Source organism: Coloeus monedula (assembly GCF_965178545.1).
Source record: "Coloeus monedula genome assembly, chromosome: Z".
NCBI classification, from domain to species: domain Eukaryota; kingdom Metazoa; phylum Chordata; class Aves; order Passeriformes; family Corvidae; genus Coloeus; species Coloeus monedula.
The window spans coordinates 8,390,630-8,405,646 of record NC_138822.1 but is presented as its reverse complement, the minus strand read 5'-3'; the positions used below and the strand labels follow the sequence as shown (position 1 = coordinate 8,405,646).

Below are 15,017 nucleotides of genomic sequence, written 5' to 3'. Positions count from 1 at the left end.
CCTTCCTCAATTCCCCTAAAGGTCCAATTAATTCCGGCATTCTTAGCATAAAACTGTTACACACTGCTACTGTACATGGCTAAACAGCTGTTGTACTTCCCCCCAATGACAAATACATCTCAGTGGTGTGTGAGCTGATTCCCTCACACCACTCTGATGTGGTGTGCCTGAACGATTCCAGTGCTCACAGTCCTCCAGGAAAAAGCGCACTGGTTACAGATACTTTTATCATGGTCTTCTTAGACCTGCTAATCTTGATCATCCTTCTTTGTCCTGCTGATTAAATTCACTCCTGGATCTTGAACTACCAGAGGTGGGTAGGGTCTCAGAGCAGGGGATGTGCCAGGTGCACTGGCAGGCTGTACTCACACGGCACATGTTGTTTTGAATACCTGAGAGGGCACCCCCACTGAGGTAATTAGTTACTTCCTGATTGCTTAACAGGCCTGTGACACCTGTGCTGCCTGATGTCTGTCTGTAGAGAAAGTAAAGTTTAAAATCTCAGTGAGCGAATGGAGATGGAAAGTCCATAGCTGCAGTGGTGCCTCTTCTGCTTTTTCTTTTGAACGTGTTTTTACATCTGTTTTTTTGACTAGGTCTCAGTCCAATCATTGCATCAAGAGCATGTTGCTTTGATGCCCACTACTTCCTAGTATTGTTCACTCTAATGATCTAGTGTGACTCCTGTGGTTTGTAAAATCAGCTGCAGTGCTCATGTCTGACCTTTGTTGTCAGACAGGAGCCAGCTGTCACATCAGAGAATCAGAGCTTCTGAATAGAGGGTTTTCCAGACGTCGTCCAGCTTCAGAAATCTTGCCCCTGTTGTAATCATTGTGGTAGTGAGGATGTTTCAACACCAGGGTTGAAAGCAATGGCCTCTTGCTTCTGTCGTTCAGCTCAAAAGCAGTGTGAGGCCCAAAGGTAACCCCTGGCTACACCATCTTCTTGGAGGGACCTCTGCACTGCTGGAGCAGCAGCTAACAGTAGCAGAGCTACGATGAGAGAGGGTCCCACAAAAAGAAAGCTGAATATGACAAGGATCAGAAGGGGGCAGTTTCTCTACCATGTGCTTTGCTGTTTGACCTCCAGGGATCCTTTTGGACATGCTGTAGGATTTCCAGTTGTGTTAACTCCCAGCATCTGCATCCAGGTCTGCAAGATAAAATGGGGACAAATTTTTTGTGGTGCTGCTGTGAGATGGGATAATCCTCACTTCTGTCTTATCTGCACCTGTGGATGCATTTGCCCTTCAGCCCACAGGGGGCTCAGTTCAGCTTGCAGTGCTTGAGGGATAGAATTTCAGCTGGCAGCTTCTGGGTCCAGCTGGCGTTGGCAGGTGGAGTAGCTCTGGGAAGGAGGTTGTTCAGTGACGGCTGTCCTACATCAGTCTGTCTCTGATGTCCATCAAGGTTTCACTCAGTGCCAATTTACAGCTTCCTTCCTGCATGGCTGTCAGGGGTAGCTGTCATTGTACCAGGCCCTTCTTCCAATTGTGACATTTGCATCCTCTGACCATGACATGAAGCAGTGGGTAAAGGCTGCAACAGGGAGGTGGCATGTGCCTGCCTTTCCTGCATGTGCTACCAGAGTCAGCCAACTCACATTTCATGTGAGCTCAGTCTGGAGGTGGACACATTCAGTACACGTCCTTCTTGGGGAAAGGCTGCCATCCCTGAAATATTTCTTCCTCCAAGCCCATTGGCTTCCAAGACGTGGCATGGAGTGTAGAAAGCAAGTTAAAGCATTAGGAAAACAGGTTTCATTTTACATATGTAATTGGGCAAATTGACATTCTCCAGAATGGGATGGGGAAGAGAATTGAGAGGATAAGAGTGAAAACACCCATGGTGAGAGGGACCAATTTGATTTTTATTTATGCCTCATAAATATGTTATACATGAGGTGAAAAATTAGTCCAGGGGCTGCACACGTGATGAATGGGGAGCCCTTTCCCTAGGGAGGCTTTGCCTGACAGCCGATCAGGGCAGAGAAAGCTTCCACAATCGGGCTGTGAATGACCCCCTCTTACTGGTGGGGCAGATGGCCAGATGCCAGGAGAAAATGCCTGGGAAATCAGGCTGTGGGAGGAGGCTTAACACAGAGAAGCAGTTAGCTGCGACACAGCGGGGCATAGCGGTAATGATCTGTCCCTGTCTTCTGTTTCTTTCTCCATCTCTCTTTTTCTCTCTCTGCTCTCTTTTCTATCCCCCGTTGGTAGGAACACTTACCTTTCTTTATCAATAAACAGTTCTCAGATAGAATATTGCTGTGTTTGCGCTTTATTTTTGTCCAAGAAGCAAAACAAGGAATTAACTCATTGCTTCCCATAGGCAGGCAGGTGTTCACTAATCTCCAGGAGAGCAGGACCCCATCATGAGTAAGGATGACTTGGGAAGACAAATGGCATGACTTTGAACTTCCTCCCCTTCCTTCTTCTTCCCCTAGATTGATATGCTAAGCATGGCACTGTGAAGAAAGTGAACTCTTCCCCAGACAAAAGCAGCATGCAGACCATCCTCTTCTCCTCATTCTTAGATGCCTGCATAAATGATGACAAAGTTTTGCACATGCCTGAAACCTTTTTAGAGGGGGGCCTCACCTGATCTGAAGTGCTGTGCCGCTCTGGTGCCTTTGTATGGATATGCCTCTGGTTCAAGGTGGGCTGCAAAGCTATGCCTGCCAGCCTCCTCCCCGCACAGCACCCACCCCACAGGCAGCAGCTGGGACCTTTCTCTGCCAAGGAGAAGGGCCATAAGGAGCTGAGGCTGCATTACCAAGGGTCTGGCATAAGGCACAAAAGGTGGCTGGTGCCCAGAGGAATACCTGAGGGATTAGTTTTGGATTATGGGCTGCCCAGCCAGAGCTTAATTTGCTCTTTACCTTGTGCCAGACAGGGAATTCCTGTGGGGAACAGACACTGGAACCAGTGTTTGCACCTGGGCCTAGGGTGTGGGCATATTAAACTGCCATTTTCAGGGTGACCTCCTGCCACTAAGAGGTAGTCACAGAAACCAGTGGAGATGCAGCTACCCTCCTTCTCTTCCTCAGCTTTCCCACTCTCGTCTCCGTTTTCTTCATCACCCTGTCCTCTTCTTCCTCCTTAGTGTATGCATGACACTGATCCATATGGCTTTAACAGAAGATCATTAACCTGCAGCACTACAGAATACTAGTGCTTTCTTAAAACCACTTTCTATTTTTACAGTCTCTGAAGTACAGGCACCTCAGACCAAGCTGGGGGGCTGACCTGCTGCTGTGTACTGATCTTGGCTTCCATATCCCTGCACAAGTTTTATTCTGCTGGTGCTTCAGACATGGTTTGGACTCCAGGTTGTGTCTCTTCAGACCGTGGGCCCATTATGAATTTGTACAATATCACATCTAAAAGGGTAGAAGTACACTTGCATTTTCATGCAAATGAGGATGCCTTTGAAACTTGGAGAATGGGGTTTTGCTCTGTTTCTATATTTGAAATTCCCTTCTTGCCCCACCCTCATCTATTTTTTCTCCTGCTTTCACAAGTGCTGCAAGAAATGAGCTAACTTGCCTTTACAACACAATGACTATGATGTGGCACAGCACGAGTGTTCTTGTGCTCTCCTTCCACCACACTGTCACTTCAACTTGTTCACATTATCATGTGAACATTAAACATACTCTTTTAGCATGAGTATGATAATAGTTGTATCATATGAAAAATAAGGACTCTGAATTTTTGTCTCGCTCAATCTACATTGTATTTTCCTTATTTAGTGGCTGGATAAGCAAATCTTTGCTGCATTTATTTCATGTGGTTGCCTTCTGCTCAATGATTATGTTATCTCTTTATGTAGTACTATGCCATGTAAATTTGGATGGAGGGGGTGTAGATTTTTACACTGCAGGCTGATTGCAAACCTTCTCAGCATTTAGCAGCTGTTTTGCTGGCAGCCAGTTTAATCACATGTCCATGGTAAAGGAAAGTACATGTGATTGTATTTGTAAACTGCCTTTTTGTGAATGTCAATATAAGTTTTTTTTTACCTCAGAATTTAAAAAAAAAAAGTCTGAAAACTGTGGAATCCAGCTGGACACCTAACTTTTGAAACTCCAGGAATGCTAAAATCAAATAAATTAAATAAAAAATCAAATCTTTCAACCTTCTCAAATCACCAAGTTTCATCGTAAAAGGTTTCTCAAATATCCAAAGCTCAAAGCATGTAGATTGTACCTTTGTGACTGAAAACCTTTGGGGGTTTTGCAGCAGTTTTTAACTTTCAAACACTGAAGCAGAGGAACATAAGGCATAGTACCAGATTTGGACATTTTATATATTCTCCAGTGAAAGTTGCTTATATAACTTAAACGTGCAGTTCATGCCTTGCAGCATCAGCCTGACTCTGAGAACTTGCCACGGTTACAGAACATGCTGGCTCCCAAAACCAGGCTGTTCCATATTGGTTGTTTAGATGTCCAAAGTATATCCAGTTAAAAAAACCCCTGAAATTAATTAAATGGGCAAGTGGCTGCTTACCTGGGAATACTCTGTTCTTACTGAGAGCTGCATTTTGAGTGGGACCTCATAATTTATTGCAATTCATTTCTTTCATGACCTGACCATTTATAGGCAAGTACAAAAAGGGCTTATTGGTTTTTTCTTTCTCCAGCTGCAACATAATGATGTGGCATACAACAAAAGAAGCATTTCTACTGCATACAAGGAGCAGAGGAGGAAACCCCAGAAGCCTTTCTCTGTGTAGGGCTCAGCTGTCATGGAAGCAAGACAGGATGTGAATTACCTCTGTTATCCTCTCCCTTACGGTCTCTGCTTGACCTGGCTTATCCTCTTTTTCAGAAGCTGCTATTGCAGTAGGATGTCACTTCAGTCCCTGTTCACGAGTGTTGGTTGGTTTTTCCCAAGACATAAGGACAGATAATTTTGGGGTAACTGGATAAGGCTTCTAGTAAAATCACTGTGCCCTTTGTATTTCTGTACAAATGTCCAGGTAAATTTTTCAGTGCAGGATTCTGGTATTGTCTTACTCCAATTCCTGTAGTCTTGGGTTGGAATGCTTTTTCTGACTTCATCCCACCAGGAAAAGTATGGGATGTCTTAGTAGTGTTCACACCTGCCATGCATCTCTTTTTCCAAGGTTCCCTGTTTCTACACTCAGTGCTGTGTGCTCTGAATACATTGCAATGAAGGACCAGCTGCCCAGGATCACAAAGCAACACCTTTTTAAGTTCTGAAATGCCTACCAAAGGGTATTAGAGGGATCCTTGTAAGTACTGTCCTGCTAGCATCCTTCTCTGAGGAGGATGGAGTCACTGCTGGTTTTACTGCTCTTCTTTTGAGGCATTAGGTTTAGACTTTGTGTGAACAAGCTGGAAGCTAAGATGTTGTGACCTAAGAGGACAGTATACATGAAATCCTTGGAAGGTTAAAAGTTCTGTATGTGTGGTTTTACCTATTAGTGAGTATGGAAGATTTTCAATGCTGTCTTGCCTATCTGTGAAAGCATGTGACATAATTTCTTCCCTTTTTCAGGTTTGCTGGTTTTGCTTTTTCCTGCTCACCTTCCTGCTTTTGTACATGGCTGTTGCTCCCAATGCAGCTTGCATCTGCTTTGTACAACCTCTGCTGTCTTACAGTTCAAAACTACCTTTGGTCTTGAGCAGAGCCAAAAGCAAAGCACATCCTGGCCACAGAGCAATACTGCTGCATGGACCATTGCTGAAATAAAACCTTGGTTTCTCACTTTGCTAAACAGCTTCTATTGCAGGCCCTTTTGACCCAGTTTTCACATAGCTTGAGAACTCATTGCCTGCTTTACTTGATGTCTGCAATATGGCTCACTCTGTTCAATGATTTCCACTTGACCTTTCCAGTTTAACTTGCTTCTTTGCCATCAGCCAACGAAAGGGCAGGCGCTGAATATGTTTAAGGCGTCAGGTTGCTAATGTGGGCACTGTTTGGCCAGTGGATGTGCATGCTTGCAGGAGTGTGAGGAATGACAGGAGGATGTACAGCTTGCTGGTAGAAGACAGGGCATTTCAGAGCTTGAAGGCTTTGCATAGGAGAGCCTGTGCCAGGGAATATTAAATACTGTTCCATGTCCAGGAATAAAAGTCTGCAGAGCATGCTGAAATTCTTTGTATCTTCCCTTGGAATTGTTACTCAGAGAACTCCTCAAGAGCAGCATGCAATTTTGCAAATATTCAGTCCCTTTGGTAAGTGACTGCATGGTGTACATACTTTGTCTTTTTGATTATGATGCTGGTTTAGATTGTGTATGTCCTTTCATGTCCGCAAGACTGAATCTGTGTTTTTGCTTAGACAATAATAATTAATTTTCTTTTGAAACAAAATTTTTTTTTTCCCTTAGAACATGATTATTTTAAAAAGTAAAATAGCTCACAACTGGGTGTATTTGTGGAAGCTAAACCTTTGTTTTCCAAGTTGCTGACTCAATTCCCTTACACATATTAGTGAGCAATGCTGCCATCCAACAGCTGCCTGCAGCTCACATCAAGATGAGATAGTCACTTAGGACCAGTCCTTGAGACTGACAAGGAACTAAAGGAAAGAAAAAAAAGAGCCTTTTATCTACTGCAAGTTGGGACCCTGTGGGCACTCTTTGGCTAAGAGCCAAGAACAGAGATGGGAGATGCATGCACAGCATCTGCTTGGAAAAACTCCTTATCTCAATGAGTAAACTCAGCCCGTCCTTCACAGGTCAGGATGTGACTCATGCTCCAAGGTGCTCTGCAGCAGGGATGACCTGACTAGCCAAATGGTAATCTTAAAATGTAGGAGATACTTGGTGCTTTCTGTTAGCTGAGAGTTTGCAGAAGATAGCAATTTTTCGCCAAAAGCCAGCACCAGTAAGCTGCCAACAGATGCATCTCCCGACTCCAAATGCCCCATCTGCCTGGATAGATTTGACAATGTCGCATATCTAGATCGCTGCTTGCATAGGTTCTGCTTCCGCTGTGTCCAAGAATGGTCAAAAAACAAAGCAGAATGCCCCCTCTGCAAGCAACCCTTTTTTTCCATTTTCCATACAATTCGTGCTGAAGATGACTTTAAGGAGTACATACTCAGCCCCTTAGAAACCAGCTCTTTTGCCAGCCCTGATGGCCGGAGATTTCGTTACCGTACTACCTTAACAAGGGAATGCACGCTCATGTGTCGCAGCAGGGTGCTGATGGAAGTGCTGCAACATTCCAAAAGCGTCTCCAGGGGAAGCCGCTTGGCAAGGCCACCACACGCGCACACATCACACTGGATAGCTCCAAACATACCGATGATATAAGAAGCAGGAAGGGTCTCCGTATGGGGCTCCACAGGGGAAGTTTATTCCAGCCACACAAAGGGGTCCAGAGACAAAGACCAAGAATAATGGAGAGTCCAGGTTTATATACGGGGTGGGGAGAGCATGAGGGACCAATGATCTGAGGGTGCAGGGGCAGTACAAAGGGGGGCGGTTGACTCTGTAAACAAACTGTTTAGGAAATTGATAGTAAAAAGGGCCTTACAGAGCCTCTCAATGGGAGGACTAGTCTCTGTCCCTCCCCGCTGCTGATCAAGGACTCGCTTGATGGTGCCATGGGCCCTCTCCACAACTGACTGTCCGGTGGGAGAATGGGGTATGCCAGTGCCATGCTTCAGCCCCCACTGGTTGAAGAAGTCTCAGAGTTTGTGGGAGGTGTAAGCAGGGCTATTTTCCATTTTTGTTTCTTGTGGGACACCCAAGGTGGCAAATGTGAGGAGGAAGTGCCTGGTGACATCTTTGGCCTTCTCTCCCGCATGGGCCGATGCAAACACTGCTCCAGAAAATGTGTCTATTGACACATGTATGTATTTTTGCCTGCCAAAAGCAGGGTAATGAGTAACGTCGGTCTGCCACAACTGACAGCTATTCAGACCCTGGGGATTGACCCTGGAGCCCAGCAACAGTAGCTGGTGGTGCTGGCAGTTAGGGCAAGTGGCTACTATTGCCCTTGCTTGGTCCTGTGGCAGATGGAACATGCAGACCAAGGCGGGCACATTTTGATGAAAAAAGCCATGGCTCAGCTTGGCCTGGGAAAAGATGTCCAGGATGTTGGCACTCTGGACGGGCATTGACAAGGCATCTGCTCTCGTATTGCCTTCCACAACTGGCCCTGGAAGATTGGTGTGTGACTTCATATGCATTATGTGGTAGGGTTGTTCTCGGTAGAAGAGGAGGTAGATCAGTTTTGAGAGCAAGTTTTGTAAATTTGGGTTGGTCATCTCCTTTAACAAAGAGTTCAGCCCTGGTAGCTACACCGGCTACATACGACAAATTGATTACCAAATTGATGGGTTCCTTGAACCTCTCAAAGGTCCTGACGACAGCCACCAATTTGGCAGTTTGTGGGGATCTTTCAACAATCTGGACGTCAGACTCCCACTTCTGCATCCTTGGATCCCTCCAAGTCATGACGGACTTCTGGGATCACTCTGAGCCATCGGTGAAAACTGTCGGGGCTCTTAGGGGCGTCTGACTTTGTAGTGATTTTGGGGCCAAATGGAAGACCGAATTAAAAAGTTGTGACTAGGTTTATGTACAGAAATTTGGCCAGTGTGGCTGTCTAGGTTGAACAGGAGGTGCTCATTGGTTTGGAGCAAATGCTCCAGAACCCATGTGGTTAACGGTAAATAAATGCATGAGAAGTCACACCCTGCAAGGATGCGGAGGCGTGCCCTGGCCTTGATCAGCTGAGCCATAAGATCTTGTGGGGTGGTGATGGTTTTAACTGGCTGATTGTGGAAAAAGACCCACTCGATGATAAGGAGTGGGTCCTTCAGTGTTGAGTCCCATTGGAATATTGAGGAGTGACGCCAGGGTGACTTACCCAGGACCACTAGGTGGAATGGGAGGGTGGGGTCAGTCCAGTATGCCTGCCGTGAAGTTAGTGCCTCCTGGACATTGCAGATGGATTCCTGGGCCTCTGGGGTGATGGTATGGGGCAAGTCAAGATCCTTGCTGCCTCGGAGGAGATTGAAGAGTGACGCAAGATGCTCTGTTGTAATCCCTAGCAGGGGACGTGCCCAGTTGGATGGACCCACAGAACTGGTGTAGGTTGCGGAGGATCCTCGAGTTGTCCCTGATGGAGAGATGCTGGAGTACGATGGTCCACTCGCCAATCCGGAGACCCAGGTAAGTTCAGGGGCAGACCCGTTGGATTTTGTCTTCACAGATCTCAAATCTGGCTTCCTCAATGGTTTTTATTGTCTTATTTAACACAATGTCCAAGCAAGACTGGTCCCAGGAACAAATTAAGATTCCCCAGATTAAGATACAATGGAGAATGATGGCATCTGGGAAGGTCTTTCTTATGGGTGAGAGGATGTGGGCCACATACCATTGGCAGATGGAGGATGAGTTCTTAATCCCCTGGGGGAGAACTCACCGGTGGTACCGTTTAAGAGGGGCCTGCCTAGATGGGACTGAGAAGGCAAACCGGGGTGCATCTCGAGGATGGAGGGGGATATTAAAAAAGCAGTCTTTGATGTCTATGGCTGCCAGTCTCCGTTAGCGCGGCCGCATGGAGGGAGAGGGCAGGCTGGGCTGCAAAGGACCCATGTGCTCAATGACCTCATTGATTTTTCTGAGGTTCTGGAGGGGCCTCCACCTGTCCTTGCCAGGCTTTTTAAGGACAAAGACAGGGGAGTTCCAGGGGCTGTTGGTGGGGACTATGTGGCCCTTGGAAAGCTTCTTCTCTATGAGGGACTCTAGAGCAATAATTTCTCAGTAGAGAGAAGCCACTGGTCCACCCACACCAGATCATTGGTTTTCCAGGTTAACGGTGGGGTGTCACGCTCCACAGTGGCCCCAAATAGAAATCCCAGGGTGGTGTTGGGATTTCTAGCCAAGTCCCCCATTGGGACAAGAGATCTCTGCCCCATAATGTGGTACCTGCTCTTATCATGTAGGGTCAGATGGTAGCAATCCAACCCTTGGGTCCCTCCATGGTGATGTTATTCTTGCTGCACATGGAGACCCCAGCACCTCCAATCCCTGAGATGGGCCAAGATGCTGGTGTCAGCTCCCAGTCCCGCAGCCACTCGGAATGGGCAATGATGGTAACATCCGCTCCAGTGTCCTCCACCATCCCTGGAATGGTGACATTATCCCCCTGGAAGATAATATTTAACACCTTTATTGGACAGGCCACACTCTATCAAAGGTCTATCACAGCCCACAGCCTCAGCCCAGCACACCATTGGGTTTGCCGGGACCCAGTCTCTGTGTCGTGGCAGAAAAAAAACCTGTGCAATGGCCATCCCTTGATACACGAACCAAGGGGAAACATTGCATGAGACAGTCAGGTAAATTTCATCACTGGGGCCGACAGTCTGAACTTCTGGAGTAACGTAAAGTTCGTCAGGCCCATAAAGTCCATTGCCTGCGATCAGAATGTCACATGGGCCATCTGGGAGCCCAAACTGTCCTGTGGGGATTCTGTATATGCTCTCATCATCAAATTGGATTGATAGGGCACTCACCAGTTGGTGCCACGAACATACCTTTAGGTGCGGGTAAGCCTTGGAGACTTGGAGCTCCTGGTCAGTGTACTCCTGAACATACCTTCTGATACCTGAGTCTCCGCGATGATGGGCAGGGTAGGACGCAACTGCTGTGCATTTGATGTCATTGTGCGGGACCATCCCAAGTAGTTTCCCCACCACCACTGATGGTCTGGGCGGTACTGGTGAGGCCAAGGGCATTCCCCAGGTGGTTTTAAGTCCTTTAAAGCCCGGTGTTCTGGGCAGTCCTTGATAAAATGAGCAGGCTCACCACAATGGAAGCAATGTTGCTTGTCCCCAGATGAGGCCATGAGGAATTCCGCCACCCCCTTAGAGACCGCCATGGCTATCATGTGCCCTGTAGTTATTAGTTTGGCACAGGCTTCTATCATCTGGTCGATGGTAGCCTCTGGGTTGAGAGGCAGAGCCCTCAGTATCTTCTTGCAGTCTGCATTATAATTTGCCTTTGCCAAATTCCGCATTCTCTATCTGCCTCTTGATAGCATTTTTTAGGTTGTCTACAAACTTAATAAATGACTCCTCTATACCCTGACAAAGAATGTCGGCAAAGTTCGGGGGGGGGTGGCATCATCAGGTGTCTGGAGACCCTTTTGATGTCCTTGAGGACAGCTTTGGGGAGGTCCTGTGCCTGGTTTTGGGGTCTTTCAAAATCACCTTCTCCACTCAACTGCTCAGATGTTAAATGAGCCCTGGTACCATCCCCCTGGTACGTCTGTAGGAGCTCCCTTAGATGTTTCTTCCAGGTTCTCTCCCACAGCATATACTCCGCAGAAGAGAGGAGACACAACATAACATTCTTGATGTCATGGGGTACCAGGGTGTGAGTGGAGAAAGTGACTTGAAATAAATTTTTAAAATAAGGTAACCCCTGCCCAGTCTTTTCTGGCCTTGCACAGCTCCTTCAACTGCTGGTAGGGGATGGGTTACCAATGGGAATTCCTCCCCCCCCCCCTCCATAAATAACTGGGGCTGCGTACAGCGATATTTTATCTGCCAGCTCCCAGTTACTGTCCCTGGCCACCTGCCTTCTCACCAAGGCCCAGTGATCCTCTGACCCAGCATCAGAATCAGAGGAATCACTGCTCTCTTCCTCCAAAGAGAGGGGAGAGTGCCTGGCAGGGGTGCGGGACTTTCGGCATACCAGAGCTGCCTGGTGTTGAGCAGCAGTGGACACCAAGATGGCATCCTTCCGCTTGCCACCACACCCACTTCCAGTCCTAGTAGCTTGGGAACTGAAAGCAGGTTGGTTCCCATGGGTGGAACCACCGGTGGAAGGGGTGGGAACATAGGAGGGAGAGGCAGGGTCTGCAGCCAGAAGAGGATTCCCAATGGAAGGAGAGGGGCCCAATGCAGACACACCCATCGATGCTCAGGAGGAGCTAACAATGGAGGAGGGGCTGGGCGCGATGACATGTGCGAGAAAGGGCAGAGGGGGGTTGTGAATCTTGGAAATGGCCACTGCTGTGTGATCGGTGCCATTTCGTGTGGCTGGAGTAAGGGCAGGAAAGCATGGAGAGGGAGAGGACAAGATGGCAGGGCTGGCCACGTTGCCAGCACCATCTTGGGGGATAAATGAGGGTGAAGCAACTGGGTATGTGGGCATTGGCAAGAGGGTTAGGGAAGAGCCCAGGACAGCACAGCCAGTGCTGTCCTGGGAAGGGGACAGAGGAGACTTGGGAGACGTCAGGAAGACGGTAGCAATCCTGTGCCCTTGGGCGGGATCCATCTCCCGATCTCTCCTGAAATGGGGAAGAGGGTCCCGGGACGTGGGGAGAGGAACATGGCGAAGGGGTTTTTAAACTGGGGTTAACATTCCCCTAACATTCCCCAATACCCTTAACGCATTTAATAATTCTTGCAAATAAAGGATAAAACTTCCCCACTGAAAAATCCCCTCTGCATTGTAAAACACCCAACTTGATCCCAACCTCGTCCCAAAAATCTTTTGTAAGAACTAATTTCCAAGAAACATTGGGAAAATACTTAAATAACCAATGAAGAAAACGTTTTAATTCCCCCCTCAAAAAATGAAAATTTCCCCTAACAAGGGCTCCCTTAACTTGGATGTAAACTTCCTGCTGGGGATACATAAGTTTAACTCCTATCTCCACTCTTCCCAACACCTGAGATACAAGAAGTAATGAAAAAGAGATAGAAAAGTGACCCAAAGCACACTCACCAACTCTCTGGGGTCAACAAAAAAGTCTTGGGGTGGCTTGCTTCCTTCAACCGATCCTCCAGTCTCCCAGAGGGTTGCCGGTTGCCCCTTGGACCACTCTGTTATAATGCAGAGCACTCTTTGGGGAAGTGGCAGCACTGAATGTTGACTTCCTGCAGTGCAGGCTACTGGAGATGCTTCCAGGGACGCTTCGAAGAGGTCCCTGTTCGGGCAACACTTGTCGCAGCGGGGTGCTGATGGAAGTGCTGCAACATTCTGAAAGCGTCTCCAGGGGAAGCCGCTTGGCAAGGCCACCACACGCGCACACATCACACTGGATAGCTCCAAACATACCGATGATATAAGAAGCAGGAAGGGTCTCTGTATGGGGCTCCACAGGGGAAGTTTATTCCAGCCACACAAAGGGGTCCAGAGACAAAGACCAAGAATAATGGAGAGTCCAGGTTTACATACGGGGTGGCGGGGAGAGCATCAGGGACCAATGATCTGAGGGTGCAGGGGCAGTACAAAGGTGGGGCTAGGGCACGGGAACCAATGGGGAAAGTCTGGGGGAGTGGCAAAGGGACAAGGGCCAATGGGAGAGTGGGGAAGGGAGAACTTTCTCGATTAGGGGCATATTAGGTAGAAAGGGGCAGGGAGGACAGTGGGCCAACCAGGGGAGCAGAACTGGGGTACATCAACATAATAGAACAAAGCATCCTGGGGGAAGCCTCTTTGGTTACCCTGACCTGGGGAGGATCTCTGGACTTAGGGAAACGGTTCCACCAATGGACTCCCTTTGTTCTTTGGTCCGTAGGCCCATCGGCCTCCACACACGTGCAGTTCCCCTTCCCGAAGGATGCTGTCCCCTCCAGATAATGGGATGTTGTCTGAAGGCTTGTCAAGTGAACCAGCGTGACGCAGGCACAGAGAGATTCAGCAGATGATCAGGAGGCTGGCCTCGAGGAGAAAGGCTAGCGCAGAGGGCAGATCTCTGAGGCAGATTCAGGAGGAGGACATGATCAACTTCCGCAGGGCTCTGTACCGCACTGGTGTGCGCATCCGCAGCATTCAGGATGGTGGCCGATACCGAGACATTTCGGCAGAGTTCTTCTGCTGCAATCCTTGTTGTCCTTTTGACTTAGAAGCATATGATCAACATGCCAATTATGACTGTCCTGCACCATCATATGAGGAAGGAAGCCACTCAGACTCATCAATTATTACAATATCTCCAGATGTGGCATACTCACAAGGGCCAGATAATAGTTTGTCTGTACCTGATCTTGGCCAGGCCCCCTGGGATGATGAAACTCCAGGCCCTTCCTATTCCATTTCAGAAGAGGTTCGTGCAACCATAGCTTCTCCTCTGGAGTCATCAGAAAGTTCTGATGAGGACTCTGCTACAGGGAGTCGAAGAACCAAACTGCAGACTGAGTTACAGGCTACTGTTGACTCAAATGACAGTGGCTCTTCCTCAGACAATTGTGTCATTGTTGGGTATGTTAAGCCGTTAGCTGAGAGGACACCAGAAGTGGTTGAGCTGTCCTCTGACTCTGAGGAGTCCATCAGGGAAGAGAAAAGGGAAGATGTGAAGAAACAGCGACCAGTCCAGTGTCACAGCTGGAGTGACAGTGAACCAAGCAGGAGCTTCTCACCACATTCCCCAACATATAGGGAAGATGTAGGAGGTTGTAGAAGATAGATACAGTGCCATTAAAAGACCATATGAGCTTGTCTTTAAAGCTTAACTTTAGAGCTTGCCTGACATCAGAATATTGCCAATTTCATGCCTTGATTTCAAGTTACTAAAAAGGTGCATACACCTGCTAGGAGATAATAAGATTGAAATGACTGAACTGGGCAGCACAGGAAAAATATTCAGAAATGCCTGAATTCCAGGAAACAGAAACTCCTCTCTGAAAATGTCTTTTCAATCAATTGTAATTACAGCTGTCCACTGATAACCTCAGGACCAGGATGAGACATGAGATTAATGCCATCAGGTGTGCTGGACTTCACAGCCAGACTGATTTAATGAGTTGCCTCAAAAGGTGTTATAACGGATGTGAGTTAATCTTCTCACTTTGTGACTGGACCTCATTGTTTGAAATCAAATTGCCTAGTCTGGCAGACAGTGCAGCCTGGAACATCAGCTCAGCAAGCAAGGCTAAGCCACTGTAAAGCATCTTTTCTAAAGGCAGAGGTGTGGTTCTACCTGCTGCTTGCCAAATGAAATATTATTTTACTAATTCTTTAGTTCATGAAGATGTTAGGGGATGCTGCCTAGTATTCAGGACAAAC

The 15,017-nt window shown here is 47.6% G+C and overlaps 1 protein-coding gene across 1 annotated transcript in view; it reads left to right on the top strand.

The window, feature by feature from the left end:
* LOC309584847 (E3 ubiquitin-protein ligase Topors-like) overlaps window positions 1-14,418 on the top strand; it is a gene marked incomplete at both ends in the record, with an annotated part of 31,639 nt that extends 17,221 nt beyond the window's left edge. Inside the window, 3 exon segments of the mRNA XM_082301145.1 lie at window positions 6,823-7,181; window positions 13,555-13,629; window positions 13,633-14,418. Coding sequence (XP_082157271.1) covers window positions 6,823-7,181; window positions 13,555-13,629; window positions 13,633-14,418 — 1,220 coding nt within the window.
* Between the last annotated feature and the right edge of the window lie 599 nt (window positions 14,419-15,017).